Genomic DNA, 12,383 nt, shown 5'->3' with positions numbered 1-12,383 from the left:
TATTTAAGTTATAAATTATAAAAAATGCATGAATGTATACATGTATATAAAAACAAACATACATATCTACGTATATATAAATTATAAAGCTTAAGAAAAATAAGTATGTATATATATATAAATAAAAACATTGCATGTATATATATAAATTATAAATCATAAAATATGTAGGGATGTATATACATATAAAAAAAATCTCAAATACGTATAACTATACAGACATGTATAAAAATTATAAAGTAAAAAACATAAAGAGGTATATATATGAGTAGAAATATATATGTAGAGATATATACATATGAATTTTAAAATAAATATTTACATATATATGTATATAAGTTAAATAAAATATAAAAGAAACATATGTACGTATATATTTGTTATAAAAGATTTAAATATATATATAAATATATTTTTTTAAAATATAAGGAACATGTACGAGTATGTATATATATTCTTTGAAATTATAAAATATGAAAGACATTTATATGTATGTATATGTATAAGTTATGAAATAAACGTGTACGTATATACATGTATTGTAGAAACGCATGTGTGCATGTGTACATATATGTATGTATATAAGGCATAAAGTATAAATAATATATATGAGTATATATACACAAATAAATTAAAAATTATGTACGTATAACCGAATGAATGTATGTATATAGCAGAAAAATTGAAATTAAGATAACATAAATAAATGCATAATAACAATGATGATAATAATAACGTAATGTAGTGGCAATAATAATGTTAAAAAATAATTAATTAAATAATAAAATAACTAAAACATGGACTAAATTGAAATAAAAACAAAAAAAGTGCAGTTTCGAAATAAACAAAAGAGGAAGGACTGGTTTGAATGCGCGAATGACATAGAGGGGCTGGAAGGGTAATTTTCCCTTCTCCTCTAAAACGGCGCCGTTCAAATAAGGATCGAACTGAGATCGCGGAAAATTATGGGGTAAAAATTTAAAAAATGTAAAACTTGATTAAAAAGAGTTAATAAAGAGGAAGGACTAGGGTAGCAATTATACCCTAGTCACAAAACACGCGGATCCTCCTGGTAATGGGTCGGGTCACGCGCGGGTCGCTCAAAACGGCGCCGTTTTGGCTCTGAGGTCCTCAGCTGAAACTATGTGGTTTCGCTTCCTCTATTTAAACCCAATTTTTAATTTTTTTTCATTTCTTTCCCCATCACAGAAAAAAAACTACAAAAACCTCTGAAACCCTTCCCCTCTCCGGCCTGGGCTTCGACCAGTAGCCACCCGCGGCCGGCGCCGCCGTGCACGGTGGCCGGCGAGATTAAAAAGGGTCCCTTTTTTAGACCCTAACCCTCTGAGCCCGGATCTAGTCTCAAAACAACCAAAAAGCAAGAAAAAGGGGGCGTTCACGTTCTCAACGATCCATTTTGGCACCGGAAAAGAAGTCTCCGACGACAGACGCGAATCGACTCCGGTAAGTTCTCTCCCTCTTCTCTCTTTTTATTCTTATTATTAGTATCTAAACATAAAAAAGAATATAAAAGATGGACAGAAAGAAAATGATGCAAATCTTAAAAAAAAAGCTTTAGAAACTTGTTCTTGTTTTCTTCTTTCTTCAATCTCATAAAAAAGGAACCCCCTTTTACAGTGTATTCGGTCTTTGCCGAAAGAAACGAAAAAAAAACGAAGAAAAACATCCCCCCTCATATTACAGTGATGAAGCCCCCCTTTTGATAATGATCTCCCGCCTTTTTTATCCCTCCAAATGATACAATAAAAATGTTATTTTCTACTGCTTGGTCTCTGCTTTGCGTGTTCTTTCATCTTGCAGGGAGTCAGAGGGCAGGTATGGCAGCAGCGTACGGCGCACATGGGAGCAGCAAGGGATGCGGCGCCCTAGGGTTGGGGATTAGGCATTTTTGCTGAAACGTTTTAGGTGATTGGGCCATTGGGCTTGCTGTTTTTGGGTTTAATTTAGTTTGTTGGGCTGGGGCAAATTTGGGCTTTGTACAATATGAGTCGGTAATGAATTAATTTAATTGGTAATACATGACTTAATTTTAGCAAGAAGTAGAAATAATATGTTTTATTTTTTACAAGAGTTAGTACTCATCTTCCTAATTTTGAACTAATTGTTCTTTATTTTGATGTAACTATTGTAAAACATTTGTAATAATAAGTAAACTTTTTTTCTCGTATTATTAAATGAGACATTAAAGATTTACGTAATCATTTCATGGTTTACCAATTAATTTCTTAAGGTTGGAACTAGTAAGAAATTAAGTAACTTTTCATGGTTTAAGATTTTGTTATTTTTTTAAAAGGCCTTTAAGGTTTTAAGCAACTCTTAAGAAATTAAATAATTTTCTTAAAGACCCTTTAAAGTTTACTTAGTTTCTTAAAACCCCTTTTACCATCTAAGAAATTATGTAATTTTCTCATAATTTAGGAATTAATTAATTTATTAAATACTCATTAAAGTTTAAAGTACCCATCAATAGTTCCCATTTTTTTTCTTATTTCTTTCTTTTTAAAAAATATTTATATTATGTATATATACAAGAAAAAAGATAACTAAGACAGAGAAATCCACAGTTGAGTTATTACTTGAACTGAAAAAGCCCTAATGCTGATACTAAAGCATCTACCTTCTGCAAATCTGGTGCAATGGCTCTTGGTCTCAGAGTTATTTGGCTCGAGCAAAATCCGCAATCAACTTCACAACATTCCGAGGCTTATCGACATGACAAAGGTGACCGCAATCCGGCAATCGTTGCATGCTTGCATTCGGAAGCTCGAAACGCAGTCTCTTTAAACATGTCAAGAAATAAATCACCAAGTTAATAGGGAAAACAACAAGATCATCAAGAATAACCATGAAATAATTTGTGTTCAACAAGTAGCTCTGTTCCCCTAAGGTATTCGTATCCGCCTAGCACATACTCAAATACCGATTGGTATGAGGTATGATTCTTTGGATATATGAAAACTTAAAAAGGAAACTGAGTATATCCTTAACGGGTACATACTCATCCCGATAGTCACTCATGAGTTAGGGTAACATGGTTATTCTCCGACTATTATGCGCTGTCCTAAAGTATGATTTCATATGGAAAATGCCGAAAACTCACCATCGCCAGTTGGTTGCTAACTATCTTATCATTCTCGCCGCAGATGATCAGTGTTTTCTGTTTCACCTACAGAAGCGGAATTCAGACAGAACATTACAACAAAGCATCGTACTTCCTAACATAAATTTTTCTTTGACTTCAGACAACTTAATATTATGTCAAGATGTATCAAACCACTCGTCCTTCAAAATAGCTGGACCAATCAAGAAAAATAACCTACCATTTGGCCTCATGTGCAACATATACGAGAAAATAATACTTTTCAAAAGAAGCATTCTTTAGCGGTTCTTTTTGTGCATTCTATAAACAGTACACGTACAAAAGACTCAAAGCCTTAGAATACTCGTCCCCCCATATTCCTCATTAACTTATTACAGGTCCATACGTCCCATGTATTACGAGAACAAGATGTTAGAAACTACGTGCAAGGGCCTATAAGGACCGATGTTTACATTTTAAGCCAACATATGAACCTTGAAATTTTCATCACCGTACCTGCTTTATTTTGGACACTACATTGTACCCTCCACTAACCATAAAATTAACAGTCGCGTCTTTCCACCAAGGCATGTGGCAATGTAACCGACCAACCTATGTTGTCATCCAAAACCAAAAACGATTTTAGCTTTTATACATAGAGACTTGTTGCAGGAGAACAAAAAACAAGAAGAGCGTTAAAATTTAAATCTTGGTGTTCAAATAGTAGCCGGAAATGGAAGGAATAAAGGAAGTCTGATCTTAAAACTTACATTTGTCCAGTCTAAGCTCTTGGATAATGGAATGCCATCAAAAGCTAATAGATTAGCATAAAGGCGTAAGGGGAATGTTTTTAGTAATGAAACCTAATCCATAAGAAATATGAGAATATTAGTATTAAGCTCTTTGATAGAATATATGAACAAGGTAAACAGAAATATCGGATTATGTAACGGAAATGAAACATCACCCCAGCATAAGCTACTACTTTCGGTAACTTTGCAAGGTTTCCCGTGCCTTCTGCATAAACACTCGGATTGATCAAAACCAACTTTTCAACCTGAGAAATATGGGAAGTATTGTTTTTAGTGCGAAAACAGGAAGGCCGAGTACACAGACTCATAAAAGCAAAACGGACAATACTTCAGTAAGCTATTCTACAGCATATGCAGAGCTAGAATGCCTCTGCAACTGCTACTTATTTGGGCAGGCTAGCTTAATCAGTTGTTCATTGACAATTGATCCATTTTGGACCCTCAATCTATCGTTCCAGCTAAAGATGGATATTCCATGTGCCAGGACAATTTCAAGTTCAAATACTCCAATTCAGAGCCACAACAATAAATAACGAAAAAGATCAGATGACTGAATGAGAACTACTACACATTTGCACCTGATACCAAGATCTTTGACATGGATATTTCTTAGAATTTCTTTTTAATGGAAACTATTTGACATTTGCCAGCGATTCTATGTTACTCGGACTTGAAGGTACTGTCGAGTACGGATATGTGTTTGACATGAGTTTGTTCAATTTTTACAGCAGCCACCATGCAAAACCAGCCATGACAATGAGGTAAATCATAGAGGAGAGACTTACAGCTTCGGGATAATTTACTGCAAAATCGATTGCAACAGCAGCACCGAGACTTGGTCCGACTAAAACCATTGGCCTTTTGATGTACGACTTCCAAAGCTAGAATAATAAAAAATAATATAAATTCAAGAACTGATCACCCACACATCTTGAGCCCAAACACAGATGCAATGTTTACGAATACATGGCAAGAGACAACTCAACAACCGAAGAAGCATTTAAAAAAGAATTCGATGAATATACCTGATAAAAGTGGTAACGCTTTGATGCTACATTACAAGGTGGAAGCCTTCCTGGTAAGGGGGGAAAAATATAAACACAAATCGTCATCAAAGCACACAGTAAGAAAATAGACATAAAGACAAATCCGGTGGAAATAGTTAGACGATGGGAAGATGAACCTAAATCAGAGAAACCCCAGCCGAGAATATCGAGAGCCCATGCTTCCAAACCGGATTCTTCCAGCAGCGGATAAGCACGCCTCCATTCTAAACAAGAACTAAAGGACAACAACATAATGAAACAAGTTCAGTACGAGGCAGGAAAAACTTATAATTATTGCAAATCAAAATACTACTAACCTATCAAAGCAATGGAGAAGTGCAACCGGATTGGCATCGGTTTGTGCTAGTGGTTGTACACAACTACTCATTATATAACTTTCAGAACATCCAATCTGCAATTGTAAGAACAACATTGACATTAGTTCATAAGTACTGGTATCCGACATAGGTGTGGTTTTTTACCATATCTGTGTCGAGTACATACTTGTATCTGACCCAAGTACGAGTAACATAGTACTAGACAAACTGTTCTTTTATCCCAAATACTGAATCAATTAAACAAAAAAATCTAAAAATTCTCCAATCACATACACCAGCAAACTCATAGAAACAAACAAACAAGTGGAAGAAGACAACAATATAGGCAGTAAAATGAAGGGAGAAAAAAAAAACCTGAACTGGGAGTCTTTTTATTCTCCTAGCTAAATTTCTTGCAAAAGGGTCTTTGATTTTTTCAATCTCTTTGGGAAGAAATGGAGGGAACCCATTGTCGCCACCACCGTCACCGACCACCTTAAATCCACCATTGAATCTTTCACATTTCTTTGTTACTGTGATTCCTGTTAATGTTGTTGGTGGAAGTGAACCCAGTCTCAGAGCCGCCATTACCGTACCTTTTTGCTTCTTCCACAAATCCCTTAAGGCAAACTCTAAACAAAATCAAATACTAACCCGAAGCTTAAAAAAAAATGAAGCTTTCAGAGTTCTCTCTTTTTGAGATTTGAGGAAGTAGAAAGCCGAGAATGGAATTCTTTTTGTTGCGTAGTACAGTGCTTGTTTGGCATTTGTTGCTTACTTTAATACAATGATGAAACTTGGCTTCTAACACATTGTCCAAGAGACCAGAAATTCAGATGCTTGTCAGTCAGGCTAGACTACCAGCAGTTCCGTATGAACACCATATTTAATATGTTTGATAATAGGGAGATTTGTTAAGAAATGGTAAAAATTGATGTTAGTATTTTTCTAATTTTAATTGGTATAATAATAAATTTAGTTCTCAAAATTTAGATATTCTATCAATGTGGTCTCGATTTAACAAATAATGTTTGCAGCATTTGTATAGATGTGTAAATGATGTGGCTAAATTTATTGGACTTTTTAAAATCAAAACCAAATTGACAAAATATAGAAATGGCTAAATTTGTTATTATACCAATCAAAATTATGTACAATTGACAAAAGACATTAACATTGTGATTAATTATCCTTATTTGCTCACTTTCAAAATTGATAGGGATTAAATTGCTCTAATTTTTTTTAGAAAGATCAATTTACTTAATTTCAAAATTGAGAGGGACTAGAAATGCCTTTTTACCAAATTTTTATTTAGTCATCAACATTTTTAAAATTTGATTTTTTTTGGCATAATAAAAACAATTTAACCCTCTAATGTTTACCCATTTTATTTTAATTTGATCCTAATTATATAAAAATTAATAATACATATTTTATCAATTTGATTCCTATTCTAAAAAATTTCCAAAAAAAATCGATAACAACTCTAAAATTTTATAAAAATGCATAAACATTTAATTTTTTAATATTATCAATTATAAAATATTAATTATTATTTAATCTCCTATAAATTTTGGTTTTTTTTCTCTCATGCACATTACAGATACTCTTCACAAATTAGAAATGGTTTAACAATTTAGAAAATTCAATTTCCAACAATGGTTGCCTTCGTCATTGGTACAGCCAAACCCAAAATAACTCAAAAATTTACTCTTAACTTCTTTTCAATCTCATCATTCCAAATTTTTTAGTGTTCTTTTCACCAAAATCTCCCAACAGAGTGTAGATCTACAAAACCATTCATTATTTCAACTCATTTTTTCACCAACACCATTGCTCCTACCATATTAGGTCTTGGATTGTTTATCTTTTGTCAAATAGTTGCAATAGTAATTTTGTAAAATTAGTCATACGGTGAACCAAACATACTTGTTATACTCTTATTCGCGATAAGACATGTGGCAAGCTTAAAAGACGTTTGAACAATAAGCCTGCTATCAATAAGCTGAGAGGTCACCTGTGAACTCACCCTTCCGGGAGTTCGGACAATGGATGGCCTGATCTTAAATATGGAGTAGTTTGGTCACCAAACATCATGTGGGCTCAACTACTTTATTCCATTGGAGTAAAAATGAATGACAAGATCTGTCTTAACACAGACATCCTTATCCCATCGAGGACATCCCTCCAACAAGCTTCGTAATGATGGTTAGATGGCAAGTCCAACACGTTAACACTATATTGTACGAGACCCCTGCCTATAAATAACCCAAAGAAAGTTGAAGATTGTTGGATCTGGTGCCCTAAATATAGTATATTCGTTTGTACACTTATAATTTTTTCAAACAGACTAGTTAGTAAAATTATTCATGAATTACATTAATACCTTTTGTATGTTGTCCTTGTTGGATCTGGGACCCTAAGTGTAGTATATTCATTTGTACACTTATAATTTTTTCGAACAGATTGATTAATAAAATTATTCATGGATAACATTAATATACTTTGTATAATGTCCTCATGTGATTTTTGTAAGTAAAGCAAAATAGAAGCAAATATTAGCTCACTGTTTATCTAATGTTTAACTAATACTAAGCGGTATTACATCGTTAGATCGTAATATGAAAATACAACTTATATTAGTAGACGAACCTAAACATGTCCTTAGTTTAATCGAAAATGAGAAAACCAATTGAAAGACTAATATATCGTCTATCAAGTCCAATTGGGGAGATACTTTATTTTGGGCATCGGAGTGGATGACCCCCAGAAAATAGAGAAATATATGTGACTAACTGGATTGATAGTAAATCGGACTGAAAAGTAAACGTGGCCATGAGTCGTTTATCTTTGTGATAAATGACTTGATTACTATTTGATAATAATTGACTTTTCATGAAAGAAGATGTAATGATTACCATGAGATAAAACAAGATCATATTGGGAGAAATGATTTATCCCAAAGAGATTAAAGATATCCTATGAGGGTAACACACTGATGACAAGATCATTGGATGAGCATTGAGTAAGTAGCTTTCGTAATGGTATGTAATAAGGGAGAGATCAGTCATAATACTATAATGGAATGATTTCGTGACTAAATAAGTTTATAATTAATAAGAAAAAAGCTAAAACTTAATTATTGTAACACCTCTACCCCATATCTGAAGTCAGAACAGGGTTACGGAGCATTACCAGACTTATAGCTCAATCAATCAAACATTTCATATACATTTCTCATTCAAATAAAAAACAATTCATAATCAATCATATTGTCCCTAATACGAGCCCTCGAGGCCCCAAATAGACATTAAAAATGGTTCAAGAGTAAACCGAGTACTCAAGAAATTTTTAGAAAAACATTAAAAATTTTCAAAGTGCAGGGGACACACACCCGTGTGGCCAGACCGTGTGTCTCACACGGCCAAGAGACACACCCTTGTCTCAGGCCGTGTGGGTATTCGAAATGGGTCATACGCCCGTGCCCTTGCCCGTGTAACTCACTGACTTGGGTCACATGGCCAGACCACACGTTGGTGTGCCAGGCCGTGTACCATTTGAAATAGCCTCACACAACCGTGTGTCAGGTTGTGTGCTAAGCCGTGTGAAGCTACTGACTTGATTTCTATAGGGGTATCAGGGGACACACGGCTGAGAGACACGCCCGTGTCTCTGCCCGTGTAGACAAAAATAGGTCATTTTCTAAGCCATATTTCTCACCCAAATTGGTACCAACCTAAGCTCAAAAATTTACATACAACCATGTCATAAATAGGCATTCAAAACCAACCAATATCAAGTTTATAACATGTTATGACCATACATATAACATGATGTCTATAAACACCTCAATTGACCACTTATAATCATGCAACTGTGAATTTCAACATACCTAAATGGTCAAACACACATATGCATCATTGTGCCTAAAACTTAACATGTATATCACTTATCAATCCAAACCATTAGGTACCCAAAATACCAATTCCCAACCAAGGCATTCACATGGCAACCATACATCACATACTATAAGGCTATTTACATAACCAAATTATACCAAATTCAAGCCAAATTAAATGGCTAAAACACAATAAAATATATGGGCTACCATTAGCCAAAATGACCTATACATGCCATTTAACCCAAAATATAAAGTCAAAAGTACCAAAATGACGTTTGATAGTGTAATGTGGTCTCCGATAACTTCCAATCCGAACGAGCTTCCGAATCACTATAAAACACGAGAAAATAAACATAGTAAGCAATTAAGCTTAGTAAGTTTGTATAATACAGAATTAAACTTACCATTTAACCACAAATTTATGTAAGTAACTCAAAGCATAACATAATTCAATTTGGCCAAAACCTATCACATAACCATTAACCAAGTTAGCCATATATTCATATAAAACTGAGAATCATGTATGAATTCAGCAATTATTAAATTCCATGTACATGTACCATCTATACCGTGTATCCGTATATCATATATAAACCATTTCCATGTAAATACCTGTACTAGTTCGTATTGAACTTGTGTAATCTAGTAATAATACTACACCCGTTGAATCACTTAGAATATCGTTAGATACGCGAGTAGTACATGCGAGATGTACTAAACTATAAATCTGTAAATTCTTGTACATGTATGCTCATACGAGCGATAAACATAAGCTCCTCCGAGCTGAATATTGGTAAGCTCATATGAGCTGTGAAACGGTAAGCTCTCACGAGCTGAAATCGATAAGCTCATATGAGCTGTGGTGTGTATGCAACACATGCAGGACCACAACCAAATTGGTAACCCTAATGACATGTCATTTGTATCATACTAATTCTTAAGGTTCAAACGGGGCCTGGTATTTTTCGTATGTCATCGGTTATGCGCTCGATAATTATACATAATAATTAAACCATTCACATACATATATTTCAATTAAAGCATGTAAATACACAATTTAATTACGCGAACTTACCTCAAACTCATACGAAGATAAAATGTTCGGTTAGTCCACTACTTTATCTTTTCCCCGATTTAATTTCGGATATTGCTTTTATTGATCTATATAATCAAATTTAACCAATTTAAACCTCACTCTATTTAATTCAATCCAAAATTCATATTTTGGAAAAATTACTATTTTGCCCTCATACTTTTGACCTTTTTACAATTTAGTCCCTAGGCTCGTAAAATGAAATTCATGCAATTTCATCCATACTCAAGCCAAGCTGATTTCTATACATGCATATAGAAGCCCAAATATTTCACAATTTCACACATTTACCACACAAATTTCATATTTCACAAATTAACCCCGAATTGACAATTTCAACAAAACTCACTTAACAAAAGTTATTTATTTAACAACAAAGATTCATTTTCTTCCATTAAACTTCAAAAAATTATCATATTCATCAATGTAAAACCTCAAAATATTCAATAGTTTTGCAAATTAGTCCTCTAGCTAGCTAGGTTAAGCTACAACTATTCCAAAAACATAAAAATTAATAAAAACGAGACAAGATAACACTTACATGCAAGGGACTTTCTTTGCAAAATTTTCAAGTTTTTCCAAAGCTCTTCTTTGTTGAAAAAATCAGCTCATGCATGAATGAAAAAGATGACTCATTTTTGTTTTATTTAATTTTAACCTTTAATTACCTATTTACCAAATTACCCTTACTTAACTTTAAAATTTTCATAATTGCCAGGCCATGCACATCCACTATCACCTTTAATGTTATAATTACCATATAAGGACCTCCAATTTAATGTTCTATAGCTATTTAACACCTTTAGCTAATAGAACACCACTTTTGTAGTTTATGCGATTTAGTCCTTTTTCACAAATTGAGCATACAAACGGTAAAATTTCTTAACAAAATTTTTATACTATCATATTATCAAGCTGTAGATATTAAAATAATATTAAAATAATTTTTTTGACTTTAGATTTATGGTCCCAAAACCACTGTTTTGATTTCACTGAAAACGGACTGTTACAATTATAAATTATTTGAGCCCTAATTACATATGTCCAATCGGTCCTTTCGGTAGCTTGTTGAAACCAAAAATTAATTGCATGTAGAATGAAATGAACAAAAATGGATAGAAATGATAAAGTAGATAAATGAATCACATTCCCAAATTTTCAAAACTTGCTATAAATATATATCACAAACCGGGTCAATTTTTAAATTTTTATTTTCCATTGTGCAAGAAAACCATTTACGAATCGAATTTTTTCCAACACGTAAAGCCCTAAAATTTTGCGCACCCTGATGTATGTGGCCTCATGAACGTCAGTGTAAGAGGTGGTTACGATTGTTATGTAACCTTTATAAATGATTATTCTAGATTTGGTTATGTGTACCTAATGCATTAAAAATGTGAAACCTTTGAGAAATTCAAAGAGTTTCGTATGAAAGTAGAGAAACAATTAGGTTTGCCCATAAAGACACTTTGGTCTGATCGAGGTAATGAATACTTATTGGATGAGTTCATAAGGTATCTAGTAGAGAATAAGATATTATCCAACCTATTCACGTCAGAACTCCACAATAGAATGGTGTGGCAGAGAGAAGGAATCAAACTTTATTAGGCATAGTGCCCTTAGTGTAGTATATTCATTTTGTATACTTGTAATTTTCAAACAAATTGGTTTAATAATATCCATTAATTACATTAATACCCTTTTTATATTGTCCTCAATGGTTTTTTCATACAAAGCAAAATGAAAATAAATATTGGCTCACTGGTTATCTAACATTTAACTAATACTAATCGGTATTACATGGTTGGATCGTAATACGAAAAGATAGCGTGTATTAGTAGATGAACCTAAACATGTCCTTAATCTAAACGAAAATGAGCAAATCAATTGAAAGACCAATATGTCATCTATCAAGTCTAATTGGGGAGATGTTTTGTCTTGAACATTGGGGCGAATGACTTCTAAAAGATAGAAATATAGATATGATTGACAGTACACCGAACATGACCCAAGTATAATAGATCCTAGATATTTTTATGGATTTATTCACTTGTGACGTTCGTAGTGTGACATACCTTAATCTCGAGTGGATGATAGAATATGTATGCGTGGCT

The 12,383-nt window shown here is 33.3% G+C and overlaps 1 protein-coding gene and 1 long non-coding RNA gene across 3 annotated transcripts; one reads left to right on the top strand and one right to left on the bottom strand.

Moving 5' to 3' along the window:
- The first annotated feature begins 561 nt into the window (after positions 1 to 561).
- LOC107944414 (uncharacterized) lies at positions 562 to 2,188 on the top strand. Its single transcript, XR_001696211.2, has 2 exons — positions 562 to 1,464; positions 1,822 to 2,188. It is a non-coding gene; the product is annotated as an uncharacterized lncRNA (long non-coding RNA).
- LOC107944413 (2-hydroxy-6-oxononadienedioate/2-hydroxy-6-oxononatrienedioate hydrolase) lies at positions 1,583 to 6,175 on the bottom strand. 2 transcript variants are annotated; one of them, XM_016878247.2, is made up of 10 exons: positions 5,651 to 6,175; positions 5,276 to 5,370; positions 5,096 to 5,193; positions 4,938 to 4,987; positions 4,698 to 4,793; positions 4,068 to 4,157; positions 3,871 to 3,963; positions 3,617 to 3,712; positions 3,122 to 3,187; positions 1,583 to 2,799 (listed from the first exon to the last, which is right to left on the bottom strand). In XM_016878247.2, the coding sequence occupies exons 1-10, from the start codon at positions 5,861 to 5,863 to the stop codon at positions 2,677 to 2,679; spliced, it is 1,020 nt and encodes a 339-aa protein (XP_016733736.1). In that variant the 5' UTR covers positions 5,864 to 6,175; the 3' UTR covers positions 1,583 to 2,676. The 2 variants fall into 2 exon arrangements, with proteins under 2 accessions (XP_016733736.1, XP_040957490.1); XM_041101556.1 differs by lacking the exon at positions 4,068 to 4,157.
- Positions 6,176 to 12,383: the final 6,208 nt, after the last annotated feature.

This window comes from Gossypium hirsutum, chromosome D09 (genome assembly GCF_007990345.1).
Source record: "Gossypium hirsutum isolate 1008001.06 chromosome D09, Gossypium_hirsutum_v2.1, whole genome shotgun sequence".
Lineage (NCBI taxonomy): Eukaryota > Viridiplantae > Streptophyta > Magnoliopsida > Malvales > Malvaceae > Gossypium > Gossypium hirsutum.
This window is presented reverse-complemented; position numbering and strand designations above follow the sequence as displayed.

Coding starts and splice junctions, on each gene's coding strand:
- LOC107944413 (XM_016878247.2), bottom strand. CDS start 5,863: ATGGCGGCTCTGAGACTGGGTTCACTTCCACCAACAACATTAACAGGA. Junction 4,988..5,095: donor CTGGGGTTTCTCTGATTTAG/GTTCATCTTCCC, acceptor CCCCCTTACCAG/GAAGGCTTCCACCTTGTAAT. Junction 3,188..3,616: donor TAGTGTCCAAAATAAAGCAG/GTACGGTGATGA, acceptor CCGCTTCTGTAG/GTGAAACAGAAAACACTGAT.